General features: G+C 40.0%; 2 protein-coding genes across 14 annotated transcripts in view; both read right to left on the bottom strand.

Moving 5' to 3' along the window:
• The window catches only part of MAPKBP1 (mitogen-activated protein kinase binding protein 1), a 53,111-nt gene extending 45,825 nt beyond the window's left edge, over window positions 1-7,286 (bottom strand). For both annotated transcript variants that reach the window (XM_070469060.1, XM_070469061.1), the window contains exons 1-2: window positions 5,053-7,286; window positions 4,280-4,501 (exon numbers count right to left, since the gene is read on the bottom strand). In XM_070469060.1, coding sequence (XP_070325161.1) covers window positions 4,280-4,396 — 117 coding nt within the window. In that variant the 5' untranslated portion in view covers window positions 4,397-4,501; window positions 5,053-7,286. The remainder of the gene's footprint in view (window positions 1-4,279; window positions 4,502-5,052) is intronic.
• Window positions 7,287-8,867: 1,581 nt separating this feature from the next.
• MGA (MAX dimerization protein MGA) overlaps window positions 8,868-23,410 on the bottom strand; it is a 147,674-nt gene continuing 133,131 nt past the window's right edge. For 9 of the 12 annotated variants that reach the window (XM_070469042.1, XM_070469041.1, XM_070469040.1 and 6 more), the window contains 7 exons: window positions 21,651-21,781; window positions 18,749-18,800; window positions 16,938-17,144; window positions 15,430-15,541; window positions 14,919-15,152; window positions 13,757-13,933; window positions 8,868-12,666 (listed from right to left, as the gene is read on the bottom strand). In XM_070469042.1, the coding sequence (XP_070325143.1) occupies window positions 11,390-12,666; window positions 13,757-13,933; window positions 14,919-15,152; window positions 15,430-15,541; window positions 16,938-17,144; window positions 18,749-18,800; window positions 21,651-21,781 (2,190 nt within the window). In that variant the 3' untranslated portion in view covers window positions 8,868-11,389. Of the gene's footprint in view, window positions 12,667-13,756; window positions 13,934-14,918; window positions 15,153-15,429; window positions 15,542-16,937; window positions 17,145-18,748; window positions 18,801-21,650; window positions 21,782-23,410 lie in introns of those variants that run through there. The other 3 variants (XM_070469050.1, XM_070469053.1, XM_070469056.1) reach the window with 1 other exon arrangement.

Below are 23,410 nucleotides of genomic sequence, written 5' to 3'. Positions count from 1 at the left end.
TCTACTCTCGGTCATCTATTCTAGGCAGGGAACCCAGAGAGTGTGTAATAAACATGAAAAACTCTGGGTTGCTATGAGTCCCAAGGGGAGTGGGTAATTGACTGATACCAAAAAAACCTGGCCAGGACTCAGGGATTATCATAAAGTTTCCTATTTCTGCCCCCAAGGGAAATTCCTGCCCATCTGTATTAAGTCGGTGATCAACTCCTTACAAATGACCCTACAACAGGGCACTTCTCTCAGATCTATCCCTGATACAGCAGTTTCAGAACAATCAGTCCAAAAGACACTGGAGATTTGTGAAGACGCAAGGAGAAGCATATAGTTACTGAGATAGCTTCATATATTCTCAAGTAGCCTCAATGAGGACTTAGGTATGAAGTCAACAGATGTCAGGGTCCTAGCATGTAAGCCAGGGGTTCATAATCCAACAGTGGGCTGCTGGTGGAACTTAATAGATACACAAATAACAAACCCTACCCCCGAGCTTCTGATTCCATATAGACAGGATGGGGCATAGAAATGGGTACTTTTTAGAAGCTGCACAGGTATTCTGATGTCTTAAAGCTCTCCTGACCATTTCCCCAAGTTGACCACCAACAAGCTAAATCCAGTAATCTATAAATGCTTTGAAAATGAATATGATCTCCCTCTACCAAATCAGCAGAGTATAGAGTCACAATACTAATATCTGGGCTCAAACACTAAGCAAAAGCTGAAATTAGATTATTGCCAGTTTTTTCTTCTCTACAAAACTCACCTACACAAACTTTTCTCATTGCCACATATTAAAAGGCTCAAAGCACCACCATACAGTCAGGCAGGAGAAACACTGAGGAAAGAAATGGGGGGGAGGGGGGACAGAGAGTAAATAAGACTTATATTCATAAAAACTGAGAACCGGAAGAAAGCTGCAGTTACTTTGCCACCCATTGTTTTCAAAGGGATAATATATTAATGTATAACTCAGGTTGGACTAATGGCTATTAATAAGGAAGATGATTTCAAAACCTCCCTTACTCACTTCTTCAAAACCTAACAACCCTCCAGGACAGGCAATGCTTTTGTATCCCTAACTTGAATCTTGCTTGCTTGGCTCCAGTCCATTTCTGTCCTTTGTTAAAATGAAAAACAACTCAGCTCCTTCCACATAAAAATCTTTCAGAAAGTTTAAGAAAAGAGGGGGAGGGTTAGCCACCAAGAGCACATACATTTGCTTCTTTTTTTTTTTTAATATATTTACTTCTTAAGGAAAATGACAGTTCAACCAAAATGAGAGAAAGAATTGAAAAATTGCACAGGATTTGAAATTGTAGGGTGTTTACAACTGATAACCTTGAGTTCCACTTCATCAAGACTCAGCAGATCTGGCATAAAACCTCAAATTACTCTTCTCTAACTCTGTTAACACTGCAGACACTTCTTTCCTTCCCTTAGAGAAAGTCTAATAGAAATCCTAGCTCTCACCTACTCTCTCTAATAACTTAAATCCCCATCTCTACTGGCTCTCACTTTGGCTTTTAACCATATTTTAACCATATTTTTAACTAGGTCTCTTCTGAATTAAAAAGCTTTTAATGAGCACTACTTTCTGCACATATGTACTTCTCTTTCTCTCTAATGCCCTTCACACCTAAATAGGATGTGTCTCTATTTCTTTTTTTCTTTTCAACATTTTATTATTTCTAATTTTGATTTCTAAAGAAGTCACAAATTCCTCCTGAACATTTGCTCTTCTTCTGGAATGTACCCCCACTATTTTGACACATTTTAATTTTTCCCATCCATTTATTCATTTAGTATTTAGATCATTCCTTACACTGTACTAAACCCAGTGATGTAAAGGAAATAAAGAACATGGCCCTGACCTTAAAAAATGAAGACATACATAAAACAACGATTAGAGACTGGTTCCAAGGTAGTAGGGCTAGTTTGAGAAGGCCCTGTGGCTCCAGTAAATATAGAGTTGGATCTAAAAATAAGTGGAGAATTTGGTGAAAAGGCTACTTTAGATAGAAGGAACAGTTATGATTCAAAGCAACAGGCCATATGAGGTAAGAGCTGCATAAAGGCCCTCTGTCACTTCCTTCTTTGCCCCCAACCCCCACAAAATGCATATGTCCTTTGGTCTTCAAATTTTGCTTCAGAGTTAGTTATCCATGAATCACAAGCTTTATGACTGTTAGCACAGCTACCACATATTAGAGCAGCACACAAAGCCCTATACACCAGGTTTTATGTTGGTTACCACAAGGCAGGCTTTTAGAATCATCTCGGGTAGTCTTCAATAAAGAGTGCATGGAGTCGGGCATCTGCAAGAGGCAAGGTCTGAGGCACACAAAGGCAGAGCTACTACTTTTGGGTGCTAAAGATATGTACCAGCACTCGAGCTCAGTCAGACTACTCAAGGGTCATTCAACTTCAGCTAAGTATTTCCTTCATTCACAGCTCTAGGACAAACAAAGCCATTTAAAGCAGTTTGAAGCACTGAATTCCTATGTGAAGCAGGGACATTTAATGGTGATGCCAAAGATTCCAGTTTTCACTGCTTTCCTGGAGAGCTTCTCCTCTTCTCTTGTCTCAGAACTCACAGTTCAAGCATCCCTTCCTCTGTGAAGGTTTTTTCCTAAACCCCCTAAGCTGATTTAGGTTCCCTGCCCTGTACTGCCATAAACACCTTTATACTTAGCCACATCATGTTGTAATTATTTGTTTGCATGTCTGACTAGCCACAAGCTCTTTGATGGCAAGGATAATGTTTTATTCATCACTGATTCTACACATAATCGGCACTTAATAAACATTTGTCAAATGTATTAATGATTAGTGACATGGTAAATCTTAAAGAATGATGACCATACTTTCTGGATTCCAGACCAAAATTACAATATGGACTAATGCTGAAGACTAAAATTCCACAATACTTTTCTGTTACCTGTATCATTCTGGGTTAGAAAAAGAGGCCAAAGATACAAGAAGATGGCTCTAACAATGCGGGTCACTGACAAGTAACCAGCCAGGAATTCGAGAGCCTCCAACACCAAGAATGATCGATCCAACACAACAAACAAGGAACAGAGCCAAATCCAAGACAGTTGTCTATGTTTCAGGTTCATTCTCCTGCCTTTGGAGATTACGAACAATGGTCAATGAGGACCCCTGGAAAAGTCACACTCTCCACAGCCATGGAACCTTGTGGCCAATTATGATTCCTGCTGAAAGAATATACAGGAAAGGTGGTCATTTGTGACCAAAGCCAAGTAAGCTTCCACTAAGGGACAGGGATCTAAGTCCTCCCAGAACTTTGCCATGCTGTACATTAGCATTCCAAATCATTCCTCACTGGGTTTACTCATCTCTGAAGAGATGCAGGCAAGGCAATAAAATGCTGCTGTCTCAAATGCCTCTCCCTGTAGCAATCCTGAACCACACAAGGCCACTGTGTTTACAGGCTGCTAATACGACACAAAAGTCTAATCTGATCCTGTGGGAACAAGGCCCCACGTACCCTCAGGGATTAAATACATTTAGTCGGCTTTTGTATTCCCAAACTTGTGGGGCTCTACGAAATTGAACAAAGCATAAACACCACCACTCAGACAAGTGAGGAGATGGAAGGGGACTTGGTTTCTGGAGAACTTCTGCAGCAGGGTGGGATATAGCGAATCAGATGAGCAATGTCCAGGGGCAAATCAGAATTTGCTTGGCTGGCAGATACTTGGCTCCTTGCATGTTACCTTTTCTAAAAAGCCAAGAAACTACAGTTAAATTAATTCAGGTCTCTTGAATAGACAAGTAAGTTTGTTTTGACCCCAGGGAAGAGCATTTACCAAGCCAATTCCTCTGACTAGGTGTTTTAGCATATTTCTGCTACCACTGTCTTACATAAACCCAGCTGTGACACTTAACACTTGTGGTAACTCAGCCCTTCACAGGATACGTGGTCCCAATACTTTCTTCCAAGAAGGAAAACTGAGTCATAGCATATCAACTGGCTTCCCCAAGCACAGCCTTAGTTTGTAGTGAGGCCACAACTGAACCCTCATGTTGCCTTCCTCATGCTCTTTTCGCGGATGAATCCCAGCAATGCTCACCCCTGCGGCTCTATTCCCTTTACCCTATAACTAAATCACTGCTTTCTTGAGAGGCAGAGATGGTCCTTTAGAGCCACCATGAGCTTCTAGTTCTCCTCCTTCCCCAGAAAGAGTAAGGTAAAAGACGTACATGGAGCAGAGAAGAGGAGGGACGGGAAGGGTTGGCTTCCAATACTAGGACTCACCTTGGAGCTGAGGTCCTCTCGCCGGTTTCCTGCCTTACTCCTGCGTAATTTGATGGACGGAGATCGCAGAAGGTTCTTGATCCGGCTGGTAATGGTTGACCCCTCCACAGCCATCATGATGAGGAGCCCCTGGGACAACTCCTGGCCCAATCCTGGGACTTGCCTCAACAGCGGCAAAGCTTGCCCACTCCACAGGCCCTTCCAGTATGCCCTCTCACTGACCTGAGATGGTAGAGGCCACCTTAACCTTCTGCCTAGCAGTGCCTGCAGCTCTTACCTCTAGGTACCTGCCCTCTCCCTTAGCCTCATTCCCACCTTCAAGCCCTGCGCGATTTCCTAAAACGCCTTAAGGACAGACTCAGGTAAAGGGGGCGTTAAAAAGCCTGAGCTGCGAAGAAATGCCAGGCCCACACCTGCCAGAGGCGTTCAATTGAAAGGATAAGATGGGCCCTAGAAGGGCGAGTGGCTGGTCCGATTCCCGTTAATTCCCAGCTGTTTTCATGGCAACAGCAGTGTCTAAAGGAGGAGGACACCGAGGCTACCAAGGAATCCCGCAGCGGTCGCGAGCACCTGCGCCGGCTACCGCAGGGACACTCAGCGCGGCGGCGCTCGTCTTGGCCCTGCAACCCGTTCTGCCACGGGGGCCTCCCTCCCCCACCCACGACCCTCCCGAGCTCGCTCACAGGCCGCCACGGGAGCCCTAGATCTTTCACTTTCCGCTCCCTCAGAAGCCCCTGCTACTCGCTAGCGCCCCCGCTCGGGCCCAGCCTCACCAGCCCCCGGGCGCGAGGGCCGCCCGGCTCGCAGCGCCCTCAGGCATCGCGCTCAGCGATTTCAGCTCCGCTGCGGCAGTGGCAGAAGCAGCTATGGTGGCACGAGCGGCTCAAAACGCGAACTACCGTCTGGGCTCAGCCACCGGCTGGGTAGGAGGAGCGGAGGCGAAGGGGCGCGGCCTCTACGCACGGGGGCGTTCCCAGAGTGGACGAGTACGGCTCACGGGGGCGGGGCCCAGGAAAGGGCCTAGGAAGCCGAGGACTGGGCACTCAGGAATCACGGATTCCGCACCATGCAGTCGCGACTACGGATCCTAGAGGGAGGTCGTCAGAACACGGCTTCAGAACTGAGAAAACCAAGCCTTTTATGGTATTATCAGGCCTGGTCCCCCCAGAGAAGCGCACTTCCCAGAACCCTAACAGGAATAGGTAACCACGCCCCCAGCGGCACTATGGTTGGCTTTTAATAGGCCGGAGGGACCAGAGCTGAAACTAACTTCTAGCTCATAGTTACAGGACTGGGTACAGCCATAAAGTCTGCTCCTAAGCGCTGGGATTTAAAGTGGCTAGAATAATTTCTGTTCCCCGCCTGCCGGGCGCACTGACCTGCCTGGAAACGATCTTCATGAGTAAGTCGATCGCTACGAAGTGTATTGAACTAGGCAACCTGATTGGCCGCGGTGGAAGAAGGCGGAAGGAGCTGATAGCCTAGGATAGAGCTTTAGGCGGGAAGGGGGCAGTCGGGTCAACGTGCCGATGAGACATTTGTTTGATGTTTTCTTTAGCCTCTAATGTTCCATCTCGTTCTCATCCAGTTAACCAGTTGCTCCAGCCATTTTCCATGTTCCTGTCAAAACACACTCACGAACCCTTGTCCCTGGTACTGTTGCTTTGACGAGATCACTGCCAAGCTTGTTGGCAACAGATTCAATAGTAAGAGTTTTTCTAGCTCACGGGTGGGGGAGAGAAGTTGGGGGGATGGCAGAGCGTGCACAGAAATACCTTTGCCTATTATTTAATACGTGTTTCAACCTAACTTTGTTTTCTAGGTGCCTTTCTGCCTAGTTGCTAGAGAAATTACCTTACAAAAAGGTTAACCTATTCCAACAGTTGGGCTCCAGAGAGAGTACACCGATATGCCTCCCATCTGATCCAAATCCTTAGGGGAACCCTGGGGGAGATGAGATGTTAGCAAGAGGGAAAAACTCTTAAACCTACTGCTGTGAGTGGCTCTTTTACTGCCAAGTGGCAAAACAGGTATATACTTGTGTGAGAACTGTAAAGCTAACAAGTTGACATAAACATCAGGGAAGTCACTTCTTGGAAAAACAGCTGGCAATAGCTACCAGAGGCATGACCTTTCCTTCCTTTCAACCATGCATCACAGAGGTAATGAAATATGGTATTTTCACATTTTCAAATCTGGAGGTGGTGGTCAGGGTTATTAGCCATAATAGTATGAAATAGGGGGCTGGTTCCTTTTACTCCTTGCTAGTCTGATTTTTGCCACCATGGCGGCAGGCAGGGGATCGTGGAGGATCAATGTAGCACTGCTAATAAAGGGTGCCACCTGGTGTCCTTACTTGTGTGCTGCATTCCCTGGCAAATCACCTGCACCCATTAGAGTTGTCCCTAATTCTATCTGGATCATTTCTCACTTACCTAACCACTCATGGCCAGGAAAGTCATTGGTCATTTCCTATCCAAAGCTACTTGGTTTATCCTCTTCAGAAAAATGTTCTCCAAATTACTCCCATCTGAAGCTGAAGTTACAGAAACAATACAAGCTCCTGCTTTCATTGTCTGAAATAATCTGGCAAAAACCAACTGAGAACAGTGTAATTAATGAAGAGACTTCTTAAGTCTAGAATCTGGATACTTCCAGTCTAGGATCAACATCACGTATTTTTTAATTCTGCACAATTGAGTCCTACCTTACTGTCTAGGATATGTAACCATGTAGAAATAGGCTATGTAACCATGAGAAATAGGCTTGTAGGCTCAGAAAATAATCATCCCAGGCCCAGTGTGAACAGACTCATTATTCCTTTTTCTTCAAATAATTGCTATCCCACCCTCCAAAATGCAGCTGACCCTTACACATGTATTTCATTGTTCATATGCTATTTCACGTTTTATTCACTTGTCTATGTCCTCAATATGTATACATGGTTGTCAGATTCTAAAATTCCACATGTCTAGGAAAGGTGTATACAATTGTCTGTTTTCACGATCATAATTAGATCAGATTTTTAAATTTACCCTAGGCTTAACATACAAATAGGTGCAATTATAAGATCCTGGAAAACTAACAGGCTAAAGTAAACAGTTGCTCATCAATTCAAATATTTATTGAGCACCTTTACATGCAAGGCACTGTGGGACAGCTGAGACCAATGTTTGCAGTTGGAAACAGGGTGGATCTCAAAGCAATGCTTCCAAGACTGCTTTCTTATTTAACAAAATCTAATAACATAGTTTACAATGACAGAATTTAGTAGAGCTTAGATTTGTCTCAAAATTTCAACTCGTCCCACGGTTTAGCCTTCTCACCCTCCACACACTTCCATCCCTATTAATCAGCACTTAGCATCTTTGTAGAGCAGTTCAGTCATATGCTACAATATGCTACAATTATGCCTCAGTCCAAAAGTTGTATATATCAAATTATTTCCCTCTAACTTAATTTCAAAAAAGCATTTTACTTTTTCTCCAAATGGCAGTAAGTCTATATACCTCAGCTTTAATTTTCCCTGCATCCAGCAATTCATGTTCATGGAAAATTTCATAAGAGATAACACAACATGAAGTACTGATGCCCTTACATTTTCTTAAAAATCAACAATTCTGTGCAATAAATCTATTCTGATCAATCATTCTCTACAAAAGTATCTGAAAATGTGCCTACTTTGTGCCTCTGTGCACTGTTTTTTGTTTTAATCTAGAGTGAGGAATAAGGGTCATCATTTTTCAGACTCTCTTCAAAGTGCATTTACCTCTCAATTCACCTGGTATCATTCCAATATCTCAACTAGTATAATCAGGGGGAAAAAACTATCTATACTACTAAACCCTGCTCTAAATAATATATGGATTGTCTGCCTTTCTTCTGTGGTCAAAACGTTTTCAAACTTGTTATAGAAAGGCCTGTAGTTAAGTATCTCATCAAATTCTGGGGAAAAAACATTACACACAGTAATATGTATGAAGTTTATATAACTGGACTTGATCTGTTAGTGACCTTAGAGTAGTTTAATGTCTAAGGGACTCCTTTAATAAATTTTTTTGTAAACTGTGACACTAGTTAACCTATAGCTTGCTTTAAGAACATCTATTGTCCTCAGCCACTAAGACTATGGGTAACAGGTATGTTACACCCTGCACACACTGGTACTAGGCGGCTAGTCATTCTTCACTGTAGAATGACTTCTTGAGACAAATACTTGCCATCAAGTTGTATGAAATTTCAAATTCTCCATGTAAAACATGCTGCAAAGATTAGAATACCAAAAACCTCCCCCAAATGGCATGTCAGAAACTTTGAAAACAGTAAGGAATTCCTATGATTAAACTCCTTCAGTGGAACCCCTCCCAGATGTCTCAGAGCATCAGAATTCTCTATTACAACTCAGCACAAACCTAGCAACACCAAGTCCTGCTTTAATTATTGTAACTGATTTATTTCAAGTTTATACATTCTCCCACTGACCAAACTTCTTCTGTTCTTAGGTTTCTAAAAAAATAGTCATTTTTCAAAAGCAGAAAAAGAAAGATATATATTTAATATATAAAAGAAAAAGCTAAATCTGACATAATTATATTCTTAAAAACATTCCATTTATTTACAGGTGTATAAAAAGGCGAATTATTGGTCTACTGAGATCATGCTTCTTATAGTTAGGGTGAGAGCTCACTATCCTCCCAATTCCTCAACTCCTCACTCAACTACATCTTTCATAGTCACACATGAATTTTCATAGATCAGTTTCTCCTGGGGTAATGTTTAAAGGGTTGGAGTTTTTGGAGACTTAGATTTCTATCAAGACTGCAGGATTGTTTTCAAGACTGAGCCCTCCTCAAATTAGCCCTAACAACTCCCTAGTTCTAAGAGGTCTTGCAAACACCATTATTGGGGGGGAGGGGGTGTTTATAATGACATCTGCAGCCTTCCTTGAACACACTGGATCATCTCTCATTTCTATTTCTGGACATCTTCCATAAACAGTCAAATATCTTCCCATCAAGAAATGAATACTACCTATTTGTCTATTTTCTTCTAAAAAAGGGAACAGTGTTCAGAAGCAGAATGGTCCTTCTTTTCCTGAGGATTACTCGCTCACTTGCCTGCTCCTTGGCTGACCCTCAAAAGCTTTAAGAGCCTTGGAAAGTCAGGAGGGAACATGAGGACAAGACAAGCAAAGAAATAATGGGAAACTGCTATACCTGGATTAAACTACTAGCATCTCCAAGGACAGTTATTAGCAGGGAAGACAGGTGCTGGATTCCTTGGCTAAGGCATTGAATGAAATCTCCTGGGTAAAGAGAAGTGGGAGGGATAATGACAAGCTGAGTGGCGCTCATCACCTACTTCAAGCTCCTTCAGTAACCTTTAGAGGTGGGAAGGCTGGAGGCTGATGAGAAGGTCAAGAAAGGCAAGTAGCATAAAAAAACCAACAAAGAATGTGTTCCCGGTGCAATTCGCAGAGGAAACTTTCCCACCCTCTTCAATCTGTTTATTACCAGAGTTACTAGAAAGGGAACCAACCACGGAGGTAATAATTCACTGGCTAGGACCATTCCAAAGTTGGTTTCACAACCTGGTTCTGAAGATATGCTGAGTGGGATTTGGGATAAAGAAGGCAGGGGATGTAGAAGAAACAGCACTGCCTAGGCACAGCCCAGGCACTGGAAGCTCTTGTGTTATTGTTTCACAACACAAGCAAATCCTGTCAATGAAGACAGAACAGGGGTTACATTCCAAAATATAATTATTTAAGAAAGGCAAAATGCAGCAGCTAAATCCCAGTCTATACATTTTCAGAATAGTGATTCTTGCCCCCAGGAGTTTCCAAGAGACCCCTCAAGTGCACCATGATTATTTACAAACTAGATAGGAAACATCATTTCTATACTCAATACAAATCTCATCTTCTAGGTTGAAAACTTCAGCCTTTGAGAAATCTATGAAAACAACTATACAAAAATATAAATATCTTTATCTTTACAGGCTGTCAGACCTTCATACCCTGACAGCTGAGTGAAAAAGCTCTACAGATCATTGAATCCATGGTAGCAGATAATAAAAAATATATCTTGTGATTCAAATACTGCCTTATTTCCCTGGTAAAGAGTGCCTACTGTGACTTTTCTTTTACAGCCTGTGCAGGTAACAGTGAATGAAACCTCCAAGCACCAGGAGGCTGGTTTGATGTGGGAAATACCCAGCCCCACAGTTTTTGTTTGTTTGTTTGTTTGTTTTGGCCACTGTCTCTGGTATGGGGAGGGAATGCTTATCATTTTACATATCTCTTGAGTGTTGTGATTTGTGAAAGGGGAAGGGCTCCCTGTATGTCTACCTCCAACAAATATATTCAAGGTAGAAATCCTTGGTACCGTGAAATGGTCTTCTCAACACCCAAACATAGTTAGGGAGAACTAGTTAATTTTTACATCTCAAAATGATTACCTTAGTAATAAAAGCTTTTTAAGAAGCATTCCTACTTTACCAGAAGGCTTAGATTTATAATCCTGATTGAAAAGGTGAGGGAATGGAAGCTACTTGGGATATGAAAGAAGAGAAAATTTTGTTGAATGATACTAAGTCCTTCACTTTGGTATTCCATGGTACCCATCCTCTCTCCCCCTATTCTGAAACACCAACTAAAAGCTACCTCTTCTGGATCCCTTTGCACAAGTGCATCACATTCCTTGGACTTCAGACTAAAAACAACAGCTATCAACTAAGGTTCAGTCCATAGCAACTCCTAAGTCTCAAGCAGCTTTTACTCTGGGAGGGAAGAACTAGGAACCACTATGGACCTAGTCTTGTTACAAATTCCTTGGGTAAGAGGGGCACCTCGTGTTCAGTAATGGATCACATCTTCTTGGAGAGGATGAGGAGACCCAGCACCACAAGTGAGGTAACACATTTTAACATGATCAAAATTTCATAGTAGTTAATTTCTTTTACGGACGTCAGCACCCTACCCCCTTTCTCTACCATCATTCACCACATTTCAAAGTCAAGGATCACAGTTCCATGACACAAACAAACAGGTGCCTGCAGAGAAAGGAGGTTTCCCCTCACAGCCTGGCTTCTGCCTGAGGACAACTAAGTTCATTTCCCTGCAGAACTTGGTGAGGCCCCAGTGTTGCCCAGTTTGGCCACAACAGGTGCCAATGTAGGCATCACCTTGCTCTCCCGGCATTCCTGATCATTCCCTGTTAAGTTCATTTTGTGTCCAACTGACCCAACTTTGGCAGCTACAGGTGCCAAACAAGGCATCACCTTGAGACTCTGACCATCTGTATCACTGGAAGTATTAGCTACTTTTAAACCTAGAGGTGCCAACTTTGGCATCGGCCTCCACAAAGTATCCGTGCTGTTGTTTTCTACGCCACCCTTCATGTGTAGGATTGGGGGTGAGGACACACTTTCAGGCTCGGCAGGGATGCTAGAAGTACTCTTCCCTTCATCACCCGCTTTTCTGTGGGAAATGAGGGACTCCTTTATCTCAGAGTCAATGACAATCTTAAGCACATCTGGTTCAGAGGCTGGTTCTGCAAGTTGCTTTTCATTCTCAGAAAAGTCATCATCTTCCAAGTGCAAGAGGAGGGGGCTGACAGAGTCACTCTCCCCTTGCACATCAGGCAATTCCTTCAAAGCAGTTCCCAAGTGGCCAACCTGAAAAGTTGCTCTGTTCCCAGGAGGAAGCTTACTGATAAAAGCCCGGCGAGCATCCCCTGGGAACTCTGTATCCAGAGAGCTAGGCAGTTCAGCCAGGCTAACAGAGTCATCATTTAACTGCTGATTAAGAAAGGCAATCTCATTGAGCAGAGATGTCAGTGTCTCATCAGTATCATCCTCATCTTCCATACTAGTTAGCAGTTCACTGGGATCCAATGCTGCTTCCTCTATAGCTGATGCTACCTTTCTCAATTCCATCTCTATGCTTGAGTCTTTGAGATCTTTCATCTTTAATTTATGAAATGGAGACTCCTTTGTCTTCAGTCTCTCCCGTCTTGATTCACTCTCTTTCCATTTATGCTGACTCCCCCTGGTATCACCAGAAATCTTTTTGGGTAAGAATTCTTGTGCTTCTTGCATACTGGAAACATCAACTATTTGTGGAAAACCAGAATCTTTATGTGACAGATAAACCTGTGCGGTACCCAGCGCCATTCTGACATCTCTATGGTTGCCTCTGGAAGAGATTCTACCCAAATCTTCACAGGAGTTATCCTCACTCCTGACAGTGTTTTTCAGGTGGTCAGGTGGCTTGCCATCAGGAACTTCATGGGGGTATTTGCTGCCACTCATATCTACCAAACCTCCCTCCGTTGCCAATGATGTCACATTAACAATTCTTGGCATCATAAATAAGTCGTCATTTTCTAGGGAAGAAAAAAAAAACTCATTTATCTATAGTGGTAAGCACACTCTCCCATTCATACCCAATAACCATCTCAAAGGAGTTAAATTTTCACCATCTACTTTTAGCAAGAAGATGAAAGGAAATACTAGTTTTTCAAATTACAGAGTTAGCCTAACAAGAAAATAGGTAAAATTTAACCAAAAGACACACTGATATTCCATCAATAATAAAAGTTCTACTTTTTATATAAATGCTCCCCAAGTTTATTTTTTTATACTGAGGCAGACACGCATCTTGATTCTGTTCACCCAATAACTGCTACTCTGACAGAAAGATGAAGCCCTTAGAGGCAGCACTCTAGGAAGATAACTCCTCCAGACTGGGTTTAGCAGTATTAGTATTGGTAAAGATACCCTTTTACCTTAACAGAAATTTAGGTCTGTAAAACCTAAATCATCAAAGTAAAAATTCCTTTTCAACTCAATCCTTATCGCCAAATGAGAGGGTGCTCCAACTTTATCAGGTTGGTAATGTATGAGTGCACCATCTCTGAGTACAACACAATACTGATACGTATTTATCAACACCAAAAGCTAAAATAATGACTCCTCACATTCCTTTTACTTTCACATCTTTAAAATTCTTTCCCTAATTAGAAATTGAGCTTCTCAGGTGGCGCCAGGGGTGAAGAACCCTCCTGTCAATGCAGGAGACATAAGAGAGGAGGATTTGCTCCCTGGGTAGGGAAGATCTCTTGGAGGAGGGCATGGCAACCCACTTCAGTATTCTTGCCTGGAGAATCCCATGGCCAGAGGAGCCCGGAGGGCTACAGTTTATAGGGTCACAAAGAGTTGGACACAACTGAAGCAACTTAGCACACAATTAGAAATTAGGAGAGAACACAAAATAGTTCCCATTCCCAGGTTAAAAAAAAGACCAATCAATACCACAGACAGAGCCAAACATGTTCTAAAAAGAGAACCCTCTCATACAGACTTGAATACAAGTCTTTATCACTACAGAACACATTCAAAGGCTTTCTCTGTCACTTTGAGATATCAGAGATAACTCTTTACACCACCCATTTAAGACAACACTCAAGACAATACCTGATTGAGCCACAGCACTACTGGCAACTTGAGGTTTCAGATCTGCTTCTAAGAGAGCAGGAGAAACAGTAACCACTGGTCCTGAGAATAGGGGACCTTTCAAGGTGAGCAATTGCCCTTGTGGAGTCATCACAATGTTGGCAGAGGTGTGTGGAGTATTAGAGGGTGAGGTATTTTCTGTAAAGAAGATCAGAAATTAGTTAAGGATAAAAGATCTTCAATTAATGCTAGTGTACAGCCTAGGAATGTAGGAGACATGCCTAAAACCACACTCTGACTTAAAAAGCAAGACATTTCAAATTTGTTGGGGAAACTCAACTTGCAGTTTACTTGTTGAACGATTTTTCAGTAATGGTTACCTGTCCACTGATTCTCTTAAGGGACAGAATTTTATTTTTGCTGAGGAACAGAGCTACGGAACCACTTTTTCAATGGAATGCTTCTGATGGTCTTGCTGGTAAAACAGGATGAAGATACACACTATTTTATCCCTAGGTATGCTTTCCTATAAACCTCTAAGAAACTGCTTCAAGTTTTTAGACCTCAGTTTTTCCATCTGTAAAATAAGGTAACTGGCCTAAATGGTCACTAAAGTCCTTACTTATTTAGCAATAACATCACTTGAATGTGCAATGTTAAAACTAACTCGTATTTTAGTATCCATCACCACCTTCTTAGCTGATATAACAAACCAGATTTCCTTGGTTCCTACACTTGGCTATCCAAAGAGTAAAAGAGTATATATATATCCATTCTCATCAGTATATATATATCCATTCTCAAAGGATATAAACAAGTAATGTAAAGTCAACACAGCCTCACCTTCGAAATCATATAGGACAGAGTAAGAAATCAAAACCAATTTACTTTGCTCCTGTATAGCAATTCACGGACAGACTGCAATCTGATTAAAAAGAGCCTGGTTAACAAAAATAAACTCCTACCAGAAATAAGTCTTATATGTTACCATGATGGATAACTTATTAGGATCTGCTTGAGTGTGTAAAGCTAGAAAATGAAATCTAACGTGGTTAATATTCTGCTTTTAATACAACTCATCTTTCATCTAATTAAAACTAAAATTATGGCCAAGTTGTTCAGTTCTTTTAAGTAAACTAAATGTTCATCTGCATCAAGGAAAGCAAAGAAATGTCCCTCCTACCTGTGGCCTGGTCTTTTTTTCTGGAAAGAATCAAAGGCTTCCCCTTCCTGTTATTTATAAACATCTGTCCGAGATCTACAGATGATGCAGAAGCTCCTTCCTGCTGTTTGCTAGTTCTGGGAGACACATCAAACTCATCTGATTCCATCTTCTTTTTCCTCTTTTGTGCCTCTAATGCTTGTTGTTTTGCATAAATATACTCTAGCTTCTTCAGGACCACTTCTTCTGTCTTACCTATAGGTTGAGAGGGAATAAACGGTCACTCTCTATAAGACCCCATACAATAATGAGAAATAGAGTCCAGTTGATTTAACTATATCCCCCCAAAACTATGGCAGTCAAGAGTAATTATAATCCAAAAATAAATGTCCCACCCAGTCAAAAGATAATTCTGATGTTAACTCTGGGAACCAAGACTTAAATGAAGTAGTATTTGAAAAATCTACTAAGGATTTCCCTTACTAAAGCTATATTTATGGCCTTTACCAGAGATCATTCACCATTATCTCACCTGAAAGAGATGATACTTTCCGTATCAAAATATTCCGTTTGCGAGTCAGGAGATTCTTCTGTCCTATCAACTTGTCTGCCTGATCTGTTAGCCCCTGAATTTCACTGAATGCCTAGAAGAGAAATAGTAATATCATGTCCATCAATTTGCTTTTTCTGAAAAACAGGTGAGGTCTACACAAATTTGTTTAATAAAAACTTTTAAATCTAATATTTTAGAGAACTTTCTAATGTCATTTAAAACGATTTTTATTGTTTTACAAACTTATGGTTACCACTGGGGAAACAGGTAGGAGGTATAATAAACTGGAAGACTAGGACTGACATATACATGCTACTATATATAAAACAGTTAACCAGTAAGAACCTACTATTTATAGCACAGGCAACCCTATTCAATACTCTGTAACCGGCCTGTACAGGAAAAGAATCTAAAATAGAGTGGATGCATGTGTGTGTGTACATATATATATATATATGTATGTATGTATGTATGGGCTTCCCTGGTGACTCAGTGGTAAAGAATCTCTCTGCCAATGCAGGAGACACAGGTTGGATCTGTGGGTAGCGAAGTTCCCCTTGAGAAAGAGATGGCAACCCACTCCAGTATTCTTGCCTGGGAAATCCCCAGACAGAGGAGCCTGGAGAGCTATAATCCATGGCGTCACAAAGAGTCAGAAACAACTTAGGGACTAAACAACTACAATGTATAACTGGTTCACTAACACAGCTAACTAACTAACATACTAACATAACACTGTAAATCAACTATACTCTAATAAAAATTTAAATAATAAAGTATACAAGTGGAAAAAAAAGTCAATTTCAAAAAGGAGGATTTTCTGGCTTCTACTTCTAGGGAAAGTGATTATTTATGAAGAGCACCAATGAGTGGTATTTTCACTACTGCAAGGAGATACAAAACATTTTTTACTCTGCTTAGATTTCAATAATCAACTTTAAAATCAACTCCTAAGCAAAATCTGGTTGAAACCACCTTGTTCTAGAGGGATGAAATGCTTGCCTTATACTCTTCCAACCTTTAATTATAAGCAATTGAAACAAAATTACCTTAGCTATTATTCTACATGCAAAATTAAAACTTCTGCTAGCTTGAAAACTACAGTTTCCTTTAAAGTGACTGTCAACCATTAAGAAGTATGTCAAAATAGTAGTTGTCTTGTGTCTTTCACCATGACAAACTTTTCTAAGTGCTATGGAGAACAAGTTTACAGAAATTGTTGTAAACAGAGTTTATCAGTTTATAAAGTTTCTAACTTTATTTTAAAAATGAATAATTACCTCTGCTGGTTCAGAATCTGACTTTCATTGAAAAGCAACTGATTGAATATAAGGATTTTCTTCCTAAGGGATTTATTGGACACTCACCAGTCCACATTCAAATGATAAACACAAGTTCTATTTCAATTTTCTTCCTTTTCCTTTTATGTATCTCAAGAAGATTCTTTTAGTCAAGCTCTTATTTGTCTGTCATTTACACAGACTTACCCTAGTAAGAATGAGACTTTTGGAAACCTTGGAAGAATGAAGTAACCCCAATGTGATCTTCAACTTCTCAAAGAGATCTCTCATTTCACCACGGCGGCGGCGTTCATTGGCAGTGTGTGTCCGGCGATAATACGCAAAAGCTTCTGCTTCTTTCTGTAGTTTTTCACTCCAGTAATCAGGTTTTAGCTTTAGAGGAACTTGTGCAGCCTATCCAAACAAAAGATTGCCTCCTAAATATCTTTCACATCTACCCACCCTCTTCCACCACACCAAATGGCACTGTTCTGTATCAGACACCAACCATCTTCTGCCTAGAGTATCTTAATGGCCTCTCAGTTGGTCCTCTTACTACCAGTCTTTCTTTTCTCCAAATCAACAGTGTAAATTCTAAAACATGCTGATATGATATCACTTCTCAGCTCAAATTTCAACAGTTTTCAAATGAGGGATTGAGAGAGGGACTCTAAAAAGTTTATGTGTATAATTTATTATTGAGAGTTGCTTTTATGACACAAATTTCATGAAAAACTTGACTAGTGGAAAACAAGTTTAAAATTTTTTCTTAAATACTGGAAGACCCTTTACAATTTGGGAAAGGATCAACTGCCACTCTTCCTAAATCACTGTTGTCTCCAACCACTCCAAAGTGCTGTAAATTTCCTAAGCACTCTATAATTCCACACCTCCCTGTCATTACACAGGTTGTTGCCTGCACCTATCCCTTTCCACCCTCCTTTATGACTTAACAATTAAATGTAAACTTTTGCATTTTTCAGGAAAGTCTTCCTTAACTCTCAGGATGCCTTAGGCTTCCTTTCTCTCTTATCTATTCTATTTTTAAATCATTTAAAGAAGTAGTAGATGCATACAGGGTTTAAAATATAAAAATGTAAAGAGCTTATAATGAAAAGCAACTGTGCCTTGCACCTATACCTGGATCCTCAGAAACAACCACTTTTATTCTTTGAGTTGCTTTTTCTGCTTCTTAAGTCTATATCCTAAGTTAAAAATGATATTTTTAACTATTTACTTCCTGCTATGCAGAAAAGAATTCAGTTCACCACTCTCTTGCATCTCACCATCCCATCTTCCTAATACAGATAAATCATTTAGTTCTTCTATTGATCCCTTTGCAACTAGAATATAATTCTATCTCCATTTCTCATTTCACCCACAATAGACTGTCTCTGTAAAATGAGGGTATCGGTACTCATATCCTTTATTTCTTCTTCCCTCTTTTATAAACCTCCCAATCTGTAATTTGTACTTACACATTTTTCAAAATTGAAATTCTTCCACAGTGTTAGTAAGGATAAAGAGAAAATCTTGCTTAATCATGGTACCATGATATCCTACACAATATATTAACAAAATCAAAGAAAATGTATAATCTCATGGCTCCCTGGATTGCCAGCCATTATTTCAGATAACAAGTAATTTCTCAGGTCACTGGAAAAATCAGGAGTCTAGATAAGAAAGAATGCTAGCCTATTTCACATCACATCATTACATTATACAATTAGTTTTCAAATAAGCAAATCAAGTTTCACAAATTCCATGCCCATTTTAATTCCTCTAAATTATTCTATCAACTAGGTGGGGGGGGGGGGGTGCATGACGGGGAGAATTAGGAAAAAAAACAGTAGTAGTATAATTTCATTAAGGGGGGCAAAAAAGCTGATTATATTAACTCATTGGTAAAAACAGCCCTGAAAAGTCATAATTAATATAACTAATGTTGTTTTACCTGCAAGGACAAATGTTATCAATTTTATTAAATGAGCAATTATCATTAAATATACTGTAAATACCTTTCGACTCCTTTCAGTAGCTTTTTCATCTGCAGAGACAGGCATACGGCACCTAAATAAAGACAGTATTTTCCAAAGTCTTATTGAAATTCAATAATCTAAGAGCTATTTCAAATCTATATAAAGCCAAACCATCCCTAATTGTCTAAACTGTGACTGGCTTCTTTTCCCATATTCCCATTTGTGGCAATATGATTTATTCAACAATACCCTTTTTTCTCAAAGTCTCCAAAAAAACCCTAAAACTGCAAATTACGTTTTTCAATTGTGAAACATTTCAAACATATAAAACTGTACAAACAAAATACATAATCAACATCCAGGTATCTGTCATTCAGCCTAAGAAATAAAATATCTCCAAAATATGGGCACATTCATCGCCTTCCTTCCTTCTCATGTAATTTTACTAGGAATGTACTGATTCATCTTTAAAAAGAAAATATTGTGTAGCATTTTAAACTTTCTTTAAATGTGTATGTAATGTGTATCTTTCTTCAACTGATTTGTTTCATTCAACATTACATATGAGATATGTTAATACTTGTAGTCTGATCATTTTACTGCTCTATAGTATTCCGAAGTGTGACTTCTCTAAATTTTATTTTTTTAGTATGTTAGTAGTTATTTACGTTGCATCCAAATTTTCACAATGGCAAATGCTGGAATGGACAACCCCACACATGACCCCTTGTACATGTGTGTGAACCCTTCTAGGATCTATATCTAGGAGTGGAACTGAGGGATGGAAGAAATGCATGCACATCTTCAACTGTAGTCACATCACACTGCTACCCAAAGAGGTAATAATAACTCATACTCCTACCCCACCTGTAGTATGTTCCCACTGTTCCACAGCTAGACAATAATACTTCAGAAATCTCAATTTATCCAAACTTATGGGTATAAATTCGTAAAGTCATTGTGGTTTAATCTGCATTTCCCTAATTACTTGTGAGGGGGGAACAAATTTATGTATGTTTATTGGCAGTCCAGGTTTCCTCTTCTGTGATTTGCCCACGATATCCATTACTTATTTTTCTATTGGATCATACTGTTCTTTCCTATCTCTTTAAAATTTACTTAATTTTATTTATTTACTTCTGGCTGTGCTGGGTCTTCACTGCCGCACAGGCTTTTCTCTAGTTGCAGGGAGCAGGGGCTACTCTAGTTGTGTGGTGTGCAGGCTTCTCATTGCAGTGGCTTCTCTTGCAGTGAAGCTCGAAGCTTCACACAGGCTCTCGGGCATGGGCTCCAATGCCTGCAGTACATGGGCTCAGCAGCTGGACCTCCCGCACTCTAGAGCACAGGCTTGACAGTAGTGGCCCACAGGCTTAGCTGCTCCGAGGCATGTGGGATCTTCCTGGATTAGGAATCAAACCCATGTTGCCAGCATTGGCAGGCAGATTTTTTTTACCAGCGGGGAAGCCCATGGATCACCATTTTCTTACTGACTTGTAAGAATTATTTTATATCCTTGATACTAATCTTCTAACACATATTGCAAATATTTTCCTTACAGTCTGAAATCGCCTTTTTACTGACAAATTTTTAACAATTTGTTCCTCTACAGTTTGTGCTCTTTAAGTGTTGATTATTTCCTGGTCCTTTATTATTCCAGTCCATAAAGAGGGAATCTGTTTACTGAAATCTTCGTCAATGTTTTTTTTTTCTTCAATTTTTTTCAATGTCTTTCAATAACATTTTATAAAAGTCTCGCACAACTTCTATCAAAAATCCCAAACAGCTTTTTTGTATTTTTAATTATATTTTGTTTGTTGCTACTGTTTTAGAACTCAATTTTAGCATACTGAACTTACATCCTGCAATATTACTGAACTTAAGTCTAATTAAGTTTTTAAGAGATTTAAATTCTTTCAATCATAACCAGCAGACAACTGAGGTGTTTGTGTGTGCTCAGTCATGTTCAACTCTTTGCAACCCCATGGGGCTGTGGCCTGCCAGGCTCCTCTAGCCATGGTTTTCTCCAGGCAAGAATACTGGAGTGGGGTGCAATTTCTTACTCCAGGAGATCTTTCCACCCCAGGGACCGAACCTGTGTCGCTTGCATTGGCAGGCAGGTTCTTTACCACTAGCGCTAACTGGGAAGTCCAGGTAATTGAAGGACTCTCCTAATAGCCCTGGAGTGAAGAAAAATACCACCATATCCCTACCTTTGACTTTCTCACTAGGAATGAAGAATTACTCTTTTTCAACTCATTGCTAATTTAGGTAGCTGATGACATAATAGCTTGAAAAGCACAAGGTCTGGCACAAAATAACTCTTACCTTCTTTCTCTCACACCCCAATTCCTAATCAATATAAGGTTTACTAAAGCGTAACATTTTCTCCTAAGTCATCTTATCATTCTCTCTGTATTTTCATCTCATCAGCTGAACAGGCAGGAAAATGTTTCTAACCGTACCTCACCTGCTCAACTAGCAAAGTAACCAAATTTAGAATTTACAGCCATATCCTTAAAAGATAAAGAACTTTATTGAGTAGTCCACGTATCAGTTATGCTAGTTATTTCATATATTATCTGATTTAATCCCTTAAAAAAGGACATTTTACTCATTTCATAGGTAAAGAATCTAAGATTCAGAGAGATTACACACTTGCCCAAGGTTAAATAGCTACAAACTAGCAAAACTAGTATTTTAATGCCAATGTATCAGGCTCAGAAAGCATGTTATTCACATTTATATACTGTTTCCTAGCAATAACAAGGAAGTTAATTACCTCTGAATTTCAGCTCCTTTCCTCATCTACTAATAAGAAAAAAAGCTAGAGAAATAAAGGAACTATGTCAGTTACCCAGAACCCTTAACTAGAACATTCAGTTTTGCTTATGGTCACAAAACTACAACAAACAACAACAATCCAAAGAAAAATAAGACTTACGGCTGTTTCAAAATCTCTGTATGGACAGCTGTGCTCTTCATGTGGGCGACATTAATTTCCTCGGGGAGCTCTTCTACAGTCTCAATGTCCACTTGTTCTTCATCATCCTCAATGTATTCTATACAGTTATTCTGAAATACAGCAGTCCAACAGTAAATAAAGCATTGGGAAGCAAGCACAACTAAATTTTTCAACTGACTGTTTCCCTTATAAAGCCAACCAGTGCCAAACATTGATCTTTTTTTTTTTTTCAAACACTGATCTTAAACCATGAGTACTGCTAACCCTAAACCTGTTAATCTTAAAATGGAATTAAGTCATATAGACAGCATATGGTTAGGGCTAACAACCAAGAACTACATTATAAGTCACAGATATACTGAGTTGGCCAAAAAAGTTTGTTCAGGTTTCTCCACAAGATGGTATAGAAAAACCTGAACAAACTTTTTTTGACAACCCAACATGAGACATGATTAGACTAAAGAGACAAGAGTCTCCAAAGGGCTGTGTTGATGCTTCAATATTACTGCAAGTGGACAAATTCAAGTACAGATATATTAAAGCTGCATAAATCTAAAGATTAAATAGCAATCAAATAAAACATGGTGAGGGAGAAGGTAGAAAGCAGAAAAACTCAAGTTCTAGTGTAAAAGTGCCTCATGGTTAACCCCATATTAAACACCCACAAAAACACATTCAAGGCAGATATGGAAACAGAATATAGCCCAATCTTCTAAGTATCTCAATCCCACAGAATGAGAGCTTTTGAAGAATTTCAGATACCAAAAGCAGCCCAGGCTTGCTGTACTGCTTATTATACCAAAAGATGAGTCAATCGGTAAGCATTTATTGAGCACCTACCAAAGAAACTCACAACAGAGGACGATATGAGGGGCTTCTCAGGTGGCACTAGTGGTAAAGAACCCATCTGCCAATGCAGGAGATGTAAGAGATATGGGTTCAATCCCTGTGTCGGGAAGATCCCCTGGAGGAGGGGACGGCAACCCACTCCAGTATTCTTGCCTGGAAAATCCCATGGACAGAGTAGCCTGGTGGGCTATGGCCCATAGGGTCACTAAGAATCAGACACAACTGAAGTAACTTAGCATGCACACAAACTATATGGATTATGGGCTATGCAGATAGAATTTCTAAGTCCGCCTTTAAAAAGTGTTTATTATGCCAGAAACTAAATGGAGTATATGTTATCTATAACTGTACTGTACCAAAGAAGCACAACTCAAAATGAAGCATCCCTATCACTTTATTAGTTCTATTTTAATCTCACTGGAAAAATTACTTACTCCCAAATTACAGGCTCCCTAAGGCTAACAGACACAAATGACTCAAGTCATCATTTATGATCCCCATTTATGATCCCCAATTTAATCATCACCTAAATACTGTGCATTAATCAATGCATATTAAAATTAACTTTGGGAATCTAAACCAACAGAACCCCAAAAGTTTGAATACTAATGTAGGCAGATGCTTTATAATATTTAAACCGAAGAATATGTATTACATGGCTTTAATTGGAGGCTTTGTAAATGGATGTTATTTAACTTAATCAGGGAAGATTTAAATTAAAAGGGCTACTCACAACTTTCCTTACACTATTCCAACATAATGCTTAATACAGGCATAAAGCATAGGTGTCAAACATATACATAAATACAATGTAGAATTTAAATTTGAATGCCCTTACTTTAAAATGGCCAGTGTCATGGCTAATTCATTTCAATGTATGACAAAAACCA

Source organism: Odocoileus virginianus, chromosome 6 (assembly GCF_023699985.2).
Source record: "Odocoileus virginianus isolate 20LAN1187 ecotype Illinois chromosome 6, Ovbor_1.2, whole genome shotgun sequence".
Lineage (NCBI taxonomy): Eukaryota > Metazoa > Chordata > Mammalia > Artiodactyla > Cervidae > Odocoileus > Odocoileus virginianus.
The sequence above is the reverse complement of the archived record's forward strand: the minus strand, read 5'-3'. Positions and strand labels throughout refer to the sequence as shown.